General features: G+C 40.0%; 1 protein-coding gene across 1 annotated transcript in view; it reads left to right on the top strand.

The window, feature by feature from the left end:
* Positions 1 to 18,123, top strand: part of BCAS3 (BCAS3 microtubule associated cell migration factor) — a 299,898-nt gene that overhangs the window by 12,067 nt on the left and 269,708 nt on the right. The window contains 2 exon segments of the mRNA XM_042026416.1: positions 1,647 to 1,728; positions 8,057 to 8,129. Of these exon segments, the coding sequence (XP_041882350.1) occupies positions 1,647 to 1,728; positions 8,057 to 8,129 (155 nt within the window).

The raw sequence follows: 18,123 nt of genomic DNA, 5'->3' as shown, positions 1-18,123 counted from the left end.
TAATAGTTCCAAACCCTTCTATTTTCCTTCTTTTCCATTTCCTCCTTTGCCTTTTCATAGAGCTGCTGTGTTCCAATGGACAGAAAACGTGCTGCTGTCTTAATTTTTTTAATCTCTTTATTACTCTGTCCCTCTTTAATTTTCCTCATTTTCTGCTTAGCTGTGCTTTACATTTTCCTAAGCTGTTTTTTCTGGATACAGATGTTTTCATCCAGAGGCTTTTTTTTTTTCTCCACTGCACTCCAAGCTCACGATCAGTTAAAAGCCATCAGCAAACCTTTGCTGAGTTGATTTCTGATCATCATTTCTGTGTCTTGTATAGAATCTGGTCAAGATGCTGCTCCTGAGGGAGAATTAAACTTGTTTTGCAAAAGCTGGAGTACTGCAGGGTTGTGTGTGCAGAGGGAAGAGAAGAATCTGCTGTGATTGGAACATCTGCCTCATAAAATAAGAGCAGGGTAGACCCAGGGATTAATTCTCATTTTGATTGCAGTTTGAAAAGTGTTGTGTTCATCAGGAATAATTCTGATAGTGTCAGTAAAAGTGATATTAATTGATAAACTGCTGGGCTAAAATGGGTTAGAATGTTATTTCACCACATTTGTGTAGCTTGTGTGTAATTCCAGGCTTAACAGGGAAAAGCAGTACTTCTCTATATTGTGTGCAGGATGGTGGGTTAGCTCTGTAGTAAATGGTATTTTCAAAGTAATTTTATTTATAATTGTGCTTCATGGGGTGGGTTTCATTCTCCCCGATGACTTAGAGCAGTGATAATAAATAACCAGGCAGGATTGGATGTAAGCTGAGAGCCTGGAGTACTGTACTTGGGATTTGCTGGTCAAACAGTAGGAGTATTTTAACTTTTTGGACGTGTGAGCTGAAGTGCAGAAAGAAATGGAAACAACCCTAAAATGACATTTCCAAAAGTTCACTTGAATTTATAGTTTATTGATTCCTAGGAACCTTATTCCAAATCATGTTCTGTTCTGATATTGTAAGCTGCTTGTTTGGCAAAACTTTATGCCAGCCTTGGCTGTGTTCTGAGGCTCATTACATCTGTTTTAAGTTGTTGGTTATTTGGAAATGAGCTTCATAATGTTTGCCATTTTCCTGGAGCTTGACGTTCCGTATCGGATCCATTACCAGGCAGTTATGAAAATACATTGAGTGACCATTGCAGGAAGTCTGGGAATTCATCTTGACTGCTTCTGGTTTAATCTTTTCAGCATTGCCATCAGTGGCAGGCTTAAGTAGCTTGACCACCTATTTTTAAACATGGTTTTCACACATGGTGAGTGTGAAATGAACCAATATATGAAATTCTCCCATCTTTTTCCACCCATGTTTGCCACTCTTGATCTCTGTTGAGTTGGCATTTTTCTTTAGAACCATGTGAAACGTGGGATAAATTTGTGTAAATTTTAGTCAGCTTCAAGTCTTGCTTCTTCCAAAACCTGTATGGTCATGAACAATTAATTCGAGACTTCTAAGGCCTATTCTCATTTACAGAAATGCCAGTGGTTGCTTAGGCAGAGTCTTACCAGTGTACTTCCCTACAATGCCTCTCTACCTACCTTCTTAGCTCCTAAATGTATATGTATTTGAAAGTATATATCTGCTTTTTGCATTGCTGTTGACATTTGCAGATCAGTGGAGAAGCCCAGGAGCTGTTCTCGGTGCGCCACGGGCCGGTTCGAGCCGCACGGATCCTCCCAGCCCCTCAGATCAGTGAGTACACAGTTCAAGAGATCATCATTCACCAGAGCTTTTCAAAAAGGCTGCTTTTCCACTCCAGTAAAACTAACAAGACAACAGAATTTGGTTTTTGGGGTGGCACTGGCTTCTGGTTTGTTCAATTTCTCCGTATTTTACATTAACTTTACTCACTTTGACCCTTTCAGTGGCTGAACTTTTATCATCCTTAGAGTGCAGCTCCTCTGTCACTGCTTAAATACTATTTTATCAAATTCTGAACCAAGCTGCTTAATTTAACAGGATTCTTCCAGAAGTTGAATTAATCCCCAGAAGAACTTGCTGCAAAATCTGAGCAACTGTGCATAAATGAGCAAATTCCACTGAAAAAATTACCCTGTTTCATCCAAACCCAATCTAATTGTAGACTTCTGCAAGAACTGTTGAGGTCTAAATTAAATGAGTTGTTTTACTTTGTGGATGAAAAGAGTGTTTTTCTACTATGACCAAGGTGTTTGGGGATTAGGCTGGGTTAGAATTTCTAGTAATATTTTATGAATTAATTAACTCAAAAAACACAGCCTCAAATCTTATTTAAATTATTCATAGTAAATTATACTAATTTTGTGTGTTTCAAAGAAAGCAAACGAAGAAAGTTAAAGGTTTCATGGATGTATTATACATTGTTTTGGTGATTTCCTGAGCAGAGGAATATACGAAGTGTATGTGGCTGTGTAACTGTTACAGGTTAAACTAACTTACAGTAAAATACTTCCCAGGCCTGTTGTTCCTTTATTCCATTTACTGGAACACGGCATAATTCCCAACAAGCTGCTCTTTTGCTATTATGTGTGTCACTGAGTAATGGATGTCTGTGCCCCTTCCTCTCTCAAAGGAAAAAAAAAAAAAGGAGGAAGAAAAGTGTAAATGGAAATGAAAATGAAGTAAATTAATTGAAGAACGTGGAAGTTCTGTTTTTTTCTGGTATTAAAACAGGTTTTTGATTTTTCAATCGAGTAAATTACACTCATGAACTCCTTCAAGCAGTTACTGTCCTTCTGCCCCTAAGTTCCATATATTAGCATCTGACAATGATAGTTGTTACATTAGAAAACTATTCAAATTAGCTCATATTAAATTAAACCAAACCTTTTAAAAACATGTTTTGGTCTCTTTTTACATGGCTTGGTTTAAATAAATCTTTGATTAAAAGTACATGAATGTATCATTGACCAGTATCTGGAATCAGATAAAAGTAAAGCTGTAATAAGAGGCCTTAGATAACTAACTCATGAGCTTTAATGATTCTGAACAAAATAAAAGGAATTTGTAAAGGAGAAGCTGATTACCATCAGCAGGCTCAAACACTGTTTTACTGTAAAGCTGTAAAAAGGGAATTATTGAAAATAGGAGTCTCTTGGTGGATGGATTTGGCACGTTCCTAGAAACAGATCTTAGCTGGTGATAAGCAGCTCATTCCCAGGTGTGAAAGGAAAGCTCATGGCTTTAACTTGGTGACTTTACGGGAGCAGAACTTAATAGTTTGTCAACTATTTTGTTAAAAAACTGCAGTCCTTTGATGTTAGATCCTCTGCCTCATAGTGTGCCTCATGGCATAATGAAGCCTTGTTTCAGGGGGGTCAATTCATGCAGAGGATCTCCTTCAGCAGGTCCTGGGTGCTGCTGGCAGCAGGAGCCTGGGCAGGCTCTGGAGCTGCCCTGGGGCACTGCCAGCTGGGAGCTGGGCAGGTTTGTGAGCTCAGGAGCTGGGCCAGCTCTGGAACTGCTCGGACCTGGCAGCTCTGCTCTGCTCTGAGCCAACAGCCCTGGCCTGGCCCAGCTCTGCAGCATCACTTTGATGTCCTGGTGGCCGTGGCAGGGCTGCTCTGCAGCCTGCTGGAGATGTCCTTAAAACCCTGAGGGATTTCTGTAAATAATGCTAAACCCCACAGATACCAGCTCTTCTCTGTGGTCAGGTCATACCTACCTTCAATAGACAGGGCTTTAATTGTTCTGTACAGTTTACAATATAAACGCCCTTTTTGGAGACTGAAGGTTTGCACTGGGACCAGATTTTGGGCTTGCAGAGCTAATTTTTAGACTATGAGAACATCTCAGTCTGGACTCTGGCAGTGTTAGGGACAAGAATTCTGAGCTGTGCTATCTGCTGAGCCATCCTTGGCACAGCTGCTGGGCTGGCCTGGCTCTTCACTTCCAGACCTGGGTGCTGGGCTGGATTGAGGGGTGTTTCCATGTGCCCAGGTGTGCTGGGGGCTGGATTTTTGCTGTCAGTGCATTTATTTCAGTTACCTCTGCTGTTCTTTTACCTACAAAATCAGAATATTGATGCTTTCTGAGGTAAGCCAGTGCTACAGTCTCCCATTTTTTATTACTTCTCCCAGGTCATTTTACAAGCCCCATGCCAAATACCTGCTTTGCCTTCTGCTGGCCCATTTGTTAAGGTGGAGCTGCATAGTTTAAAAATCAATCAAGAAACTCAGAAAGCCAGAGGAGCAGCTCTGTGTGTGGCAATTCCTGCTCAAAGGGACACGGTGACAGGCTGGTGTGGTGAAGTTTAGATCAGTGGTTGGCTGTAAAACCTATTTCCATGTCTCAGCATTATGAAAATAAATTCCTCCAGCAAGCTGAATTAATTTATTGCCATTTTCTAGATTATGTTGCTTGCAGAAAAGATGGTGTAATAGCCTTACATCTCTCAGTGAATTTGACTGTTCACTCAGATTGACTTATAAGGGGAAAAAAAGCAAATTAAAAATAAGTTAGAGGTACTAAAACCCATTGAGAGTTGAAATATTGCAGCAGATTTATCCCTGTTATCCACTGCTCCCATCTTTGATGTTGGTAAAATGCAGAGTTGAACCTCAAAAGCTGACTCAGGTTTATGTGCAGGTACACTTAAAGAGCTCTAATATTTAGGTTGCTCCCTAAAGGAAGGCAGATGGGAGGTTTGTGTATGTTCAGCCACTTGGGTGGCTCAGTGGTTTTCAATCCCCAAAGGCCAAAATAATCACAGGGGCTGTGTGGTGGAGAAACTGGCCCTGCACGATGGACAGGCGAGGTTTGGGGTGGTGTAGGTGGGTTTTGCAGGTGTGTGTTTGACTTTTGGTGTTCTCCCACTGTTCTGTGGGGTTTTTGGGGTAATGAATGGTAATGTCTGTGGATTACAGAAATTACAGACTGGAATTCTCCAAGTAAGGCTCTTAGAGATATTACAGGGGAGAATTTTGGAGTGCAACACTGTAAAATACTAATTTCTTTGAAGCTTTGGACTGACCTGTATTCCATCATCACATCACATCAGTGCTTTAGGCCAGTGCACCTGAAACTTTCACCCAGTTAGGCTGAGAGGGAATTCCAGCCTGGGGCATTCCCGGGTACTGCTTGGCTGCTGCACTGACGTGGGGCAGGACCCCAGATGCAACATGATTTCTAAGGAAAAGATGGAAATAAGAGGGGTTTAGTGGAGCAGGAGCTGCACTACATTATTAGATGGGACTGATCAGTGGATTTACACACCAGAAAAATCCACTCCATTGTGCCTCTATGCCACTGCTAAATAGGTCAGAGTGTGAAATTCATCCAGTGTGTTTCCCCCCATGGGAAACCAGGGTGATTTCCATAGTTCTGAGCAGCTTTTGAGTTCCTGTGAAAATCACTGGGTTTCATTTTTATTCTGCATAAAGATGTGCTGTTGTTATTGTTGTTGTTGCTCTTTTATTATTGGCATTATTGAGAGGCCTTAGCAGGCCCGAGGTCTCTATTCACAGTTTCATCAGCAGGACAGGGCCTAAGCTGCTTTGAGCTTACATGTGGGTAACCTTTTGACTTCATCAACTTCTAAATGTTGGTTTGTATGAAATTTCATTTAGCCACAGAGAGATATTTTTTTTCTTTTTTTTTTTTTCAATGTTAAGCACACCAACTGAAGTTAGGTTTTTAAAAAACCAAACGTATCATTTAGCTAAATGGAGCTGTAGATAAGGTGGTGCCTTGTTGGCAGGAAGGGCAGTTTTCATTACTTTAATTGTGTGATTTGTCAGGATTTCCAGCATTTTATAAATGCTGTAGTGTTATATGACAGAATTAAAAGGATTTAGAATAAACGGAGTTTAAGAAAAAGACTTTGCAACAGGATTTCAATACTTTTTGTATTTGGGGGATTTAGGGAGCTGTTTTTCATTTCAATTTTGTTAAACACTGTGTGTGCAGCAGGTGTGTGCAACGTCAGCGCCTCGCACATGCAAATAAACACAATTTTACAAATGAAAATTAATCCAGCAGAACTTGGGGGATTAAATCCCACCCCAGAACTGGGAGAGGCTCCTGCTTCCATTAGAGCATGGCAGAGCCCAACACATGTCGCTCTGTGCAATCTCATGAATGGGACAGCTCTTAACCTGATTTAATGCCCTCAGAGGCCTCCCAATAATGATCCTTTCCTGCAGTATTAATATTTACATTCTGAAAGTATTGAAATAGAAAATGGATTTTTTAAAATTGAGGGACTGGAGTTATTACAGACTGAAATCAGAAGTTTAAGCACCTGTTGCAGAATCTGTGCTGTGGGTATTAAAACTGGCATTCCTTTTTATTTTGGGCACTTGATTCCCTGGACTCCCCTCCACCTTTTTCCTCCTTCTTTCCCCTTCCTTTCGTTAAACTGAGAGCTAGACCATAAAGAAACATCTGAATTTGTGTCTCTAATACATCTTAGTGAAAAAAGAAGAAAAAAAGTAGAGTTAAATACTTCAGGTAAAGTCCTGGCTGCACTTAAATCAGTGTCAGAACTGCTGGTAGTCAGCATTTCCCCCTCAGTGCTGGGAACAGAACAAATGGAATTCATCTGTTACCTGGGTTGAAGGAAACAAATCGGTTGCCAGACTCTTAAGGAGACTTTATGTTTCATTTATCAATTTACAGGTCAGTACATACAGTACAGGTTTGACTCACCAAAGAGCTTGAAATAATAGGAATAAAAGGGAAATCCATCTGGCTGGTTTAGGTTCTTTGTAAAGCTATTGTTGATGGTGGAGTTATTGATGTGACCCATTTGACTTTATAAATACCCAAAGGTGTAGGAGGGAAGACTTATCCTTGTACAGATGAGAGGACTGAACAGTGTTTGTTACAAATTAAGTGCATGTACCTGAGTTATTAATAATTAACAGAGTCTGCTGTGTCAAAATGAATATTGTTAATTGTTGTGCCTTTCTGAATAAATGATTTAGGGCTGTACAGCAGTATTTGAGATTTAAATTTTGAGCAGGCTCTATCACTAATATTCTTTAGAGATCAAAGGGTTTGGTGTATAATGGAGAAAAAAAAAATTCCATTATTCACCACACACGTGCAGACCTATAGATAGATCATTAAAAAGGCAAAGGTTGAAAGAAAATGGAGGAAACTTCATAGTGGTGGTGTTGGTTGTTACTCAGTTATTTAAGTTGGGTAGAAACATACCCTGGAATTCAGTTAAACATCGTTCACAAGCAGAAATGAGACTTTTTGCTGTTGTTGTTTTTCCTTAAACTCAATTTTAGTTTTATTTCTGTTTATGCAGCAGTAAAGCAAAGTTCTCCAAACTCTTTAAAACCCCATTTTGAGAAGTGTGGCGTCTTTAACAATCTGCCTGTGCTGGGGTGAAGGTGTTACTGAGCCTGGGGGGATGACAGGCTGGGTTCTAGTGCCAGGGCTGGTGCCACTGGTGTGGGAATGGATCCCAGGGCAGGGACAACTGGCCCAGTTGTCACCTGGTGAAACCACCCCTAAATGTGGCTGGGGTGTGGTGTAGGAGTTGTGTTTTCACTTGGAGTCCCACTGGAGGTTGTTTTCTCTTAAAGGCTGGAATCTCCTGATGGTGGAACAGATGGATCTGGTTTGAATTTCATCTCCTGTTTGCTTGGGCACAGGGCAGGGGCTGCAGAGGCTGCTCTGAGGTTGGCACTCGTGTGTTCCACTTGCACAAACTGGAAGCCAAGGTGTGAACCCCAGGCATTGCTGCTGAGGGCCTTAGTGCAGACAGCTTTATAAGGAACAATGAAAAGTGAGCAAGAATCACTTGTTACAGTCCCAGAATCCCAACCCCAAATGGGATGAACAGAAAATCACTCCCAAAGCCTGGCCACGTTTTGCTGCTTGTGTTGTTTCTCATTTTCACTCTGTCAAGAGCAGTTCTTCAGTGGTCACAGCTCTGCCTGGGATTTGAATTTCTGTCCCTCACCTTGCACAAGCTGTGAGTTTTGGGTTATATATTCAATATATTGGGCCCCAACCTGAACTTAGAAACTGTACAAACAGTGCATAGTAATTTCCTTTTGCTTTTCTCTTGTTTCCCTCTTCTCAGGTGCTCAGAAATGTGATAATTTTGCTGAGAAGCGGCCTCTGCTTGGTGTGTGCAAAAGCATTGGATCTTCTGGGTAAGAATATTTTTGTGTATGAAGTAATACATAAATTGTAATGTCATCTAAAAAGCCCAGTAGATGACATTGTTAAAGCTCTGCTCCTTTTTTCCTCATGGGATAACACTAGGATGTGGTTTGAAACTTTTTTTTGGTGCATCAACATACATTTTCCTATGACTTAAGCTTTTGGAAAGGAATAAAAGGAATAAAAAAAGAGACTCTTGATATAAAATAAATAAAGGGGTATTTTAAGTTTATTTTATTGTCAGTGGAATCACAACTTTATAATTAACCTTTTCTGATATTAAACTGGGTCAGAATTATTACTGTGAAGTGTCTAAAGCAATCTCTATGTCTTAAAAAGTAATTTTTCAAGCAGCAAATGAATTACAAATACCAAGCATTTAATTGTTGCAGCCACACAGTGTTTATTAGCAAAATACATGTTAAACCTCCTTCTCTGAGTTAGAAAAATCAGTTTGCAGTCTTGTTTTGTGCTCTCTGGCCAAAATTGTTGTATCACTGCTCTTATAAAAGAGGCCCTTAAGACATTTTACGTTTGATTCAGACAATGCACAGGATTTATATCTCTACCTACAGGAAAATATTTGCTTTTCAGGAGTAATTCTCTACACAGCCATTTAATGGCTGAACAGTTGAAGTAAATCTTCTTACAGTTGTAAGGCTAATTCTGTGCCACACCTTTTTCAATTAAGAGTTTAATCACTGTGTGTGTGAAGGAAGAACTGTCAAATCTTTAACTTTCTCTGTTATTACTGTGTTAAATTGCAATATTAATGTTACCTGCCTTAAATGTTGAAATTAGAATCCACATAAGGCAGAGAAGTGATTTTTTTTTTCTTTATGTGTTTACAACTTGCAAAACCCAGTTTATGGTGATTTTTCTCCTTTTCTTCCCTGCCCCGTAAGTTTAACTATTTATAAATTAGAAATGCAAATACTGCTCTCATAGGAGTTTCAACCTTTATCCAAACAGTGTATTTTAATATGTAAGGGATATTTTGGTTTGGTAAAAATCTTCCTTCAAACCCTTCTTTTAGAAGCTGAGATACCTGGGAAATGAACAGACCCTGAGGATCATTATTTTCATTGTGTTATTGTATTCCTCAGTTAATAGAAAATAATTCAGAGATTATGGGCAGTTTCTGCTTTCCTCAAAAAAAGCCCCTCATATGTTTTCAGCGCCATAATATCATTTCCAAATAATTTTTTGTTGTTACCATTATTAATTAATTCCCAGATGAATTTGCTGATAATGGTTTTTGTTTTCTGTTCTCGTGTGTCATCATTTTATACTCATCAACAAGGTGGAACTTTTGCCTCATATCTGATTTTCTGGCTGGCTTTTGGTATGCACATTTTTGTCTTTTAAAAGTCACATTTTTCCAGCTAGTAAAGTGACTGAGATGTTTCACAGGGGGCTTGGACTGGATGATCTTTAAGGGTCCCCTTCCAACCCAAACCAGTCCGTGATTCACTAAATAATCTTTTCAAAATAATTGTTTTCACAGCCCCCCAAAACGGTGCAGTCCTGACACATAAATGGGAAACAGATTGTGGTTTTTGGCTGGTATTTCTCTGCTGCTTTAGAGGTTGGTTCAGGCAACTTCAGTCTTACATTACAAGATTTTCAAATTAAAAGGAAAACCAAAAAAGAAAGAATATCTGCCTAAATTTTGGGGTTGTGGAGGTTTGCAAAGACATGCCTGCTTGTTCCTGGTGATAAGACAAACAAATGTTTATACATACACGGAATTAATTGATGGGTTTGGTGCATATTAATGCATTTTCTTGGTGGTGAAACATTAAAATATCCTTGTTTTCCCCACATGGGTCATTGAAGCCATAGTTTGGAACATACTGGATCTGTAAAAACACTTTCAAATACGCCAGAGAGGTCCAAAATCCATTACTTTTGTTCTCTTCATAAGTAAATGTACCAATCTCTTTAAATTAAATAAACACTTCATTTTAACTAATGGAGAAATTTAAAGAGAAACTGAGCAGGATAATTTAGTTTTATTTTAGATTTTTAAAAACATAGTTGAGAATAGATGGAGACATTGCAAATTTGCCCTTCGGTAGATGATACAGGTAACAAGAAAGCTTAAAAAACCCCAGAAATAAACATTCCAGGAGGGAAATAAAGCACGTGAAGTAGCAGGGACAGGGAGGAGGGGCAGGGAAGCCTAAGCCCTTGTCCTGTCACTGCCTGCTCTTATAAATAGCCTTTGTCCATCTTTCTCCAGGTACTGGACCTCTAAGCCCTCCTTACAAAACATATTTGATATTTTGGTTCCCTTGTCCTGTGTGCAAATAGACAAATTATTTTGCTGAAAGATCAGCAGATTATGCCAGAATCTTACATAGGCAAGTATGATAATCAGCTAATGATGCAAGTGTAACTAATTGAACAATCAGTACTAGAAGATTAAAAAGTAAGAGTTTGAAGCCAGTAGCCTTTAGGGAGAGTGCAGGAGCTCAGGCAGTGGCCCCTGCAGCAGCCTGTGTTGGCTTTCCAGCTTGTATTTTTAGAAAGATGAATTAATTTAATGATATCAAGTGGTGGAAAATTTTGGATGACTTGAAGAATTGGATGGAGGTCATTCAAGGGCATGAGAAGCAAGAGGTAATGTAATCTTTATTAATCATGGGAGGAGAGAGGAAATTAGGGTAAATTAAAGAAGGAGGAGTAGTTGGAGCAAAGAAAATGTGTAACTTTGGCTAGCCAGCATTTTTTTTCCCCTGCTGATCTGTTTACAAGGCAAATCAATTGGCAGCAGATTTTCAGGAAGCGTGTGCTTTATTCTCATGGCTACTGTAGATTAAATCCTGCTAACCTTAACCCAACTTCAGCTCAGGAATGTGTTTATGGGAGTGCTCAGGTTTAGGGAGCAGCTTCACATGAGTAACAGCACAATTAAAGTATTAATATTTTCTCAGTGTTTCAGAGTTTCACGAGCCTGTTCTGGGTCTGGCAAAGTCACTGGACAGTGCTAAAATCCAGTGTCCACTTCTAAGTGTCCGTGGCTTTTAATGCTTAAAATGAGCTGGTTGGGAAATGATTTGTCAGACACAAACAGCAAAGCTCCTGGAAGGATCTCCCAAGAGGAGGAAACGAGCTCTGGTGAATGAAGTTCTTGTTCCCAGTCCTCACACTGCTCAGGGGAACTCTCCCTGGAATATTTCTCCTGGAATGCCCTTGCAAAGACAGTGGTGATGGCGAGGACTCACCTGGCTCAGTCCTGCCAGGGGGTGTGCAAAGGGTGTAGCCACTCCAGGTATAAAATGCAGTTTGCTTTCTGAAATCACTCAGAAAAACGGCTGGGCCAGATGGTTGTGATTTTCAATTGTATTGGGCACCATGAAATAGATTTCATGAAGTTTGTGAAATATTTGTGGGCTTTTATTGAGGACTGCGCAAAACTCAGATTTTGTGAAGACTCTCAAGCCTAGAGAGCAAACTTAATTTAATGGGTTTTGTTCTAAGAAGTACAGTAGGACCTCTAAAGTTGGGCAAAACTCTCCCGTTTCTCTGTTACCTTTGAGGATTTGAGTCCCAAAGGTTCTTGAGCTGCTGAATAACTGCAAAGCTTCACTTAACTGCAGAGCTGTGTGGTGTCAGCTGCCTTGCAAAGATTTCCTTCCCTTCCAGCAGATGAAAAACGTGTTCCTCTCTGATTTCTTTCAGGAAAATTCAGTTTAGCCTCAGCAGGTTGTGTGGTAGCTTTTAAGAGCCTGAGCGAGATCCCTGAATAAAGTAGTTTAAATTCCTTTTAGCAGTGCTGGTTGGGGTTGTTACGTGCTAAAGATGGAATATTCTCCATCTTAAAAAGAGCTCTCCAGATCCCAGCGTTTTTTCCTTGTAAGTTGATTCTGTGATTATAATAATGTACTTTTTGTAATGTTGAAGTGATGTTTGCTGGTAATTCTCTGAATTTTCTCATGGATTCAAATGCCAGGAGATGGAGCTTTAGTGGAATAAGGTGGTGTTTCCATGTGTAAATACCCAGGGCAGGAAAGCTCTGGAGTTCCTCTGATACACCAAATGTTTGTCTCAGTGAACCTAGAGTAAGAAAAAACCTTTGAACTATAATAAACTGTTAATCTTGGATCAAAACTGGAAGAAAATGAGTATTTGGGGTCAAACCTTGACCAGTTGGTGAGAACCATGAGTAGTTTTGACCTTCTAAAGCTTTGATTTATGGAGCTGTAAAAAGATAAACCTTTTCCAAGCCATCCTTGGGATGGAGTGGAGGTTTGGGAGAGCAGATTTCCGAGCTGAGGCACGGTTTTGTTTTACTGCTGTTCCAACCTCTGTCTGTGTAGTGATGCAGGGAGGGGATGAAGGGATGGAAGGGATGGAGGGAAGGAAGTCCGGATAAAACCAGCTGGAGCACAAACCTGCCCCCAGTAACTTGTCAAAAGAAGCACCACAGGGAAAAGATAATGCACAGCACCATTACAGGCAGGGCTGCCGCTTCCAGGGCCACTTTAAATTCCACTTTAAATTATTAAATACTGTAAACGCTATAAAGTTAATTAGAAGAGGAACAAACTCTACAAAGATAAATGTGTTTTCAATATGTTTCTCAGGGAGGGTACAGTAGAAACCAGTGAATGAGAGGAAATTTATTTCTGGCAGCACTCTAGACATGGAGCTGTGGTTGAACTTTTTACCCTAATTACGTCCCCACTAATGCCTGCAGCGGTCTGGAATCAAAGTGGCCCTTCAGGCCCTGGAAAGTCTCTGATGTGGCGAGCGTTTGTTGTGTGCTGAGGGTTACTTCAGAAAAAACGGAATATTGTGACAGGATTTTTCAAAATTTCTCAGTTACCACCCACCTCACTTGTTGCCTACAAAAATAGAGTAATTGTTTGCATCTGTGTGTTTTTGTCTGTCTTAGAAATAACTGTTATAAATCAACGTGACAGACCCGGAGAGCAGTTGAGGATTATGTTTTCTTTTCTTATGTGTTTTAAGGTTATTCCTGTGTTCTGTACTGTAGGAAGGATTTAAAGGACGTTGGAAACCAGAAATTTCAGGATGATTTAAGTTGTTCTCTTTTCCTGAGGACACTTAGAGCCATCAGATCCCAGTGGGTTCATAGAGGATGCTCTTTAATCTGTTTTTTCCTAAAAGAGTGCTGTCACTTCTTGCTCACAGTTGGAGCAGCTGATTGCAAACTGCTTCAATTTGCAGCCCTTGTATCTGTATTGTTACACAACTGCTGCCACTTGAGTAATTCCCTACAACTTGACAGTATTTGAACTTTTCATCTGTTACTAAATGCTGTTTTCTCCCTTACCATGGGCTCTCCCAAGTCGTTCTTGTGCTTTTCCTTTCTTTTCCTTCAAAAATGCTTAATATACAGAGAAAATGTCATGGGAGTTTGCTGAGCTCAACCATTCATACACGGATGAGCTCCTTTTAAAGTACAGTACTCTGAAGTACAGAAAAAAGACAATTAAAACACAATTTAAGAAATCTGGTATCATTATTCTTTTTCTTTAGTTCTGTTTTTTTTTTTTTAAGAGTGAATATATTTTAGTAGCTTTAAATTTGCAAATTTCAATGCATAACTCAGTAAATATTTCTTCAGTAATTCAAAATAGAGATTTAGAGGGCTCCTACTTTGTGAAAAAGCTGTAAAGCATGTGCTTAAAAAAAGATCTTGCTTAATGCCTTCTTTTTTTTGATTCTGACTAGGAAATGTATTAGAATACCACCTGAGGAGACCCCTCACACATTTTTGGATGGTTGCTCACAAACTTATTTTTAAAGCTAATGGTGTTTCAAATTATTAATAGAACATTTGTGCTGTATAATGATCATATTTTACAGTGAGACAATAATAAAGTAAATCAATGTTTTAATCAATTCTGCCTGCACAATTTGAACAAGTGCATTTCCCGTTTCAGCATCAGCTGTGTCAGGTGACTCTCTGGGGAGAATGCTGTGTTCCTGTGTGCCTTTCCTTAGCACTTGTAATTCCTCCTGGGTATATCAACCACCTTTAACTAGGAAATTCCTCCAAATTTAATGAAAAGTGCTCCAGTAGAGGAGGTGGCTGCATTGTTGTCTTCCCTGAGAGAAAGGATATAACCTAAACTGATGTTTGTTTTTAATGTTAAGCAATTCATGGAGGGTTTCAACTTTAAGACCAATTTAAGGAAAAGCAGAATATTCCTTTTGCTGCTCATGGGGCTCCACAAGTAATTATTTCCAGGTATTATTTCATCATTTCAACCCAGCTTTTGGGGAGTTCAGCTACGGTGAGAACTCTGCACGTCTGTAGAACACGGTCTGTGATTCAAGTCATAAAACAGAGCAAGAAATACCTGAGAACATATAATTAATGGGCACTTGGGAAAATTCTGGCCTACCTGATGTGACCAGAACCTCAGCGCAGCTTTGCTGTTCGGAGCACTTTTCAAGTGCTTTAACCGTAAGATCTAAGCTCATTTCTGCTCAGCTTCAGTCATACACACTCTAAAACCCTCTAATTATTTCTTGGAAACAGGATTGTTTTCAAGCTCTTCAAAAATTGTAATTTGAGCCATAAACTGGCATATAAACAATTAAGGTTTAGCAGAGTCCTAAGCAGCTGACAGACATCTTCTAATGATCTCTGTCATGCAACTGGAGGCAGAGGCTGCTTAATACAGAGGTGATGAAGTGTTGCACAATCCCACCGGTTTCTTACGCTGTTAATGACACCGAGGGCAAAAGAATTTTAGCTCAGACAGGTTGGTGCAAGGTTTTGTGCTTAGTGGTGAAGCCCCAGAATGGTTCTGTGGGCTCTGGGACGGCGGCGCGGGCGGGCCTGGAGCCGCTGGCTTAACGTGGCCTTTGTTGGTGCTGATGGCATGTGAGGGGAGAGGGTGCCAAGGGGCCTGTGAGGCTCATGAATCATGAGGGAAAGCACAGAAAGGGAAAAAACGAACCTGAAATCTAAAGAAATTGGTTACAAGAACCAACAGGATGAAATATTTGGTCCTTCATAATAGTTTTAACACTAGCCGGTAAAGACTTTGCAGTGCTGGTTATTGAGTGTGCAGTCACACACGAGGTGGGGCTTTTAATGCACGCAGGTTGCAGAGGAACGTGCCTCAAATATATACAATTAATTGGATATATGCTGAAATAATCAGCTGCCATCTGTGTTAACTGTGCTGTCTCCTGATACACCATTAATCAGAAAGTACTGTCAGTACAAATGCCTCAGAATAAAGGAAAAAGCTGTGCTATTGCTTTGGAGGGTTAGAAATATTGGCACTTTATAAAATCTGGGTCTAGCTGAGGCTGTAAGTGGCTCCACAAAATGCTCAGTTTGTGTTGTATATGTGCTTGGTGAAATTTGGCTGGAGCTGAGGTATTTCACCATCAGTTTGCCCTCAGAGTTGTGCTCCCAGAAATGTGAACTTTTCCTCTTAAGCTGTGACATGTGGCTGTCTCTTGATATGCAAAAATTTCTGCATTTTTGATTTTGATCCATTCTGGATGGTCTTGGATATCTGTGTGGCTGTTACTGCAATACAAATGATGTGCATTTATTTCAGTGGTGAGTTCTGCTTCATTTGACAGTAGGAAGGGCAAGACAACTCTTTAATTTTGTATTTTTTGGAGAAACACATCAGATTGTGGCTTAATCAACTGATCACAGAAATACTGGTTGTTGATAGAGGTATGATAAATGCAGTTGTATTCTGTCAGAACTTAATCTTTGCTCGTGTTCATGAAGATTTACAGAAATGTCTCCAGTTTCGTGCATGTTCATAGAATGATCACTGCACAGCCAGTGCAGGTTCATAAATTGTGTATGAAAGGACTGTTTAGCTACACACAAGCAAAGTCTAGTCCAGAATATACCAGAAAAAAAATGATCCTGCTCTGCAAGTGGAGCTCCAGCTGTACTTTCCCCTCAGTGATAGCCACGGTCAAGTAGATGAACAAATCTCCGGAGATGCCGCTAATCTTCCTGTATTAACTAACTGGAAATATGATGGGACAGCTCTGTTTTGTAACATGTGGCACGTCTCAGTGAAGTGGAAAGTGTGTCACACTCGGGTCTCCCTGCAAAGGCCACAGCTGAGAAGGCAGCTTGTGCTGTGTTTTACACTCCAGCGACAGGAGTGCCACATGCCGGGGACACCAAGGTGGCTGTGGGCTCTTGGATGGCTCTCATCAGCTCCATGCATCCTGAAATGTAAAAACAAACCCAGCAAAACCCCCTCAAACCTAGAAAGCCTCTTCTGATGATGAGAGTGAGGGATAACAGAGAACACAACAGTCGAAACGTGTTATGTGCTGCTGGATGTGGGAAGAGCTGCCAAAATAAGGAATTTGGAGGCTGCTAAGTATTCTGATATTTTTAAGGATTCCTCTTTTACTTTTCTCTTGCAGTATCTGTTGCAATAATCAATATTTGCACAAACCCACTCTTAAATTTCCCCCCTCTTGTTGATGTCTGGCACCTTGACTACAGATGGGAAGCGAAGGAGTTGTTGGTTTCATGGGACAGAAGTGGATTAATGGTTACTGAAAGTACTCAGAACTGGAAAAGTCTCTGTGAAGAACTGTGTGGAACCTCAGGTTCTCTCACAGATCATGGCCAGAGTTATGCAGGAGACAGAAACCAGTCCTTGAACCAATCCCTCAATCAATCCTTCAGCAGGTCCTTCCTGGGTCATTCCAGGTGCAGTTAGACCCTGCCCTGTGAAGAAATGCCTTAGTTATGAACTAACAGAAATAAAATTTACTCCTTATAATCAAAAAAGGAGACTCCTGAGCCTGAAACCTGACTCATTTTACCTGTTACAAAATGGTTTCTGCAGAGTTGGTGACTTTTTGTGTCACGGGCAAGTAATAAAAATATTTTCAATGAAGATGGTGAAGTACAAGGATAAGGTGAAACTTTTTTTCCTGGGCTGACAGACTTGATCAAAACATTTGAGGAAGATGCAACGGTGAAGTTTGTATTTCTTGGTGTTTAACACAACTGTTTTAGTGCTGTATCAAATAATTCCCTCCCCTTTTTTTAAAGGATTAGATTTAGTAACGTCTGTCTAAGGTTGGTGCAGGTTTTTCTTACTTAGAAATTAATATTTCCGTGCTTTTTGCAATTTGTGGTGCACTTAAAATGTCTCTGCTGCTTTGTAATTCAGTGCTGCACACACATTTTGGGGAAAGTGTCACTTTCTGAGAAATTTTGTGCTGCTTTTCCTGATTTTGAATGAACCTGTTAAGTACCATGAATTAGAAAATGACTTAGCGTGGAGTTTTCGAGCTTTTATTGTGAAAAGATGGGATGCAGAGAGCCTTTAGATGCTGAAAGTCCTAGTGGAATCTCTTTCTGCAGTGATGTTTAAGGAATAAAGAATTGAATTTTTTTTCTTTTTTTTTTTTTTTAATTTTCATTCTGGTGTGCATCCCTCAGAAAGAAGAGGGGAGAATGGCAGTGCTGGAGAGGGCTCAGAGGAGTTTAGTGCTAGGGCTGGAAAACAAACCTCACAACTTAAGGCTTAAAAGTCTTTTTCACTTTATTGGTGCTTGGATTGCTGTAGGTGATCACTGACAAAAGATAACTGAAGGCAATGAGCCTTTTTGTGTTCTTGACAGAGACACAGAAGCCAAAAAGCAGAATATGTACAAGTTCTATCAGGCACTAAGAAGTCATTTCATAAAAATAAAAGGATCAAAATGTTGGAACCACTCCCCATAAAAATAGAGGACTCATTGTTGGTCAAAGTCTTTTAAGACAAGATTAGATTGCTTGGTAAAAAGTCATTTCTTTGAGCTTCTGGGACATTTTGTGCAGGGCCTGGAAAGAGAAGATGATCCTTCCAGAATTGAAATCTGTTAATCTGAGCAAACCTTCTTCAGGGCCCTTGAGGAGAACAGAATTGCCTTTGTGGTCTCACCATGTTCGTAATATTGCTGCAAAGATCATAATCAAATCTCATGCTTCAACTTTCCAGTGTAAAG

This window comes from Corvus kubaryi, unplaced genomic scaffold, assembly GCF_017639235.1.
Source record: "Corvus kubaryi isolate FWS band 111438036 unplaced genomic scaffold, C.kubaryi_AGA036_p1.0 37284, whole genome shotgun sequence".
Classification (NCBI taxonomy): Eukaryota; Metazoa; Chordata; class Aves; order Passeriformes; family Corvidae; genus Corvus; species Corvus kubaryi.
Note: the sequence above shows the minus strand (reverse complement) of the source record. Positions and strands in the feature narration are given on the sequence as shown.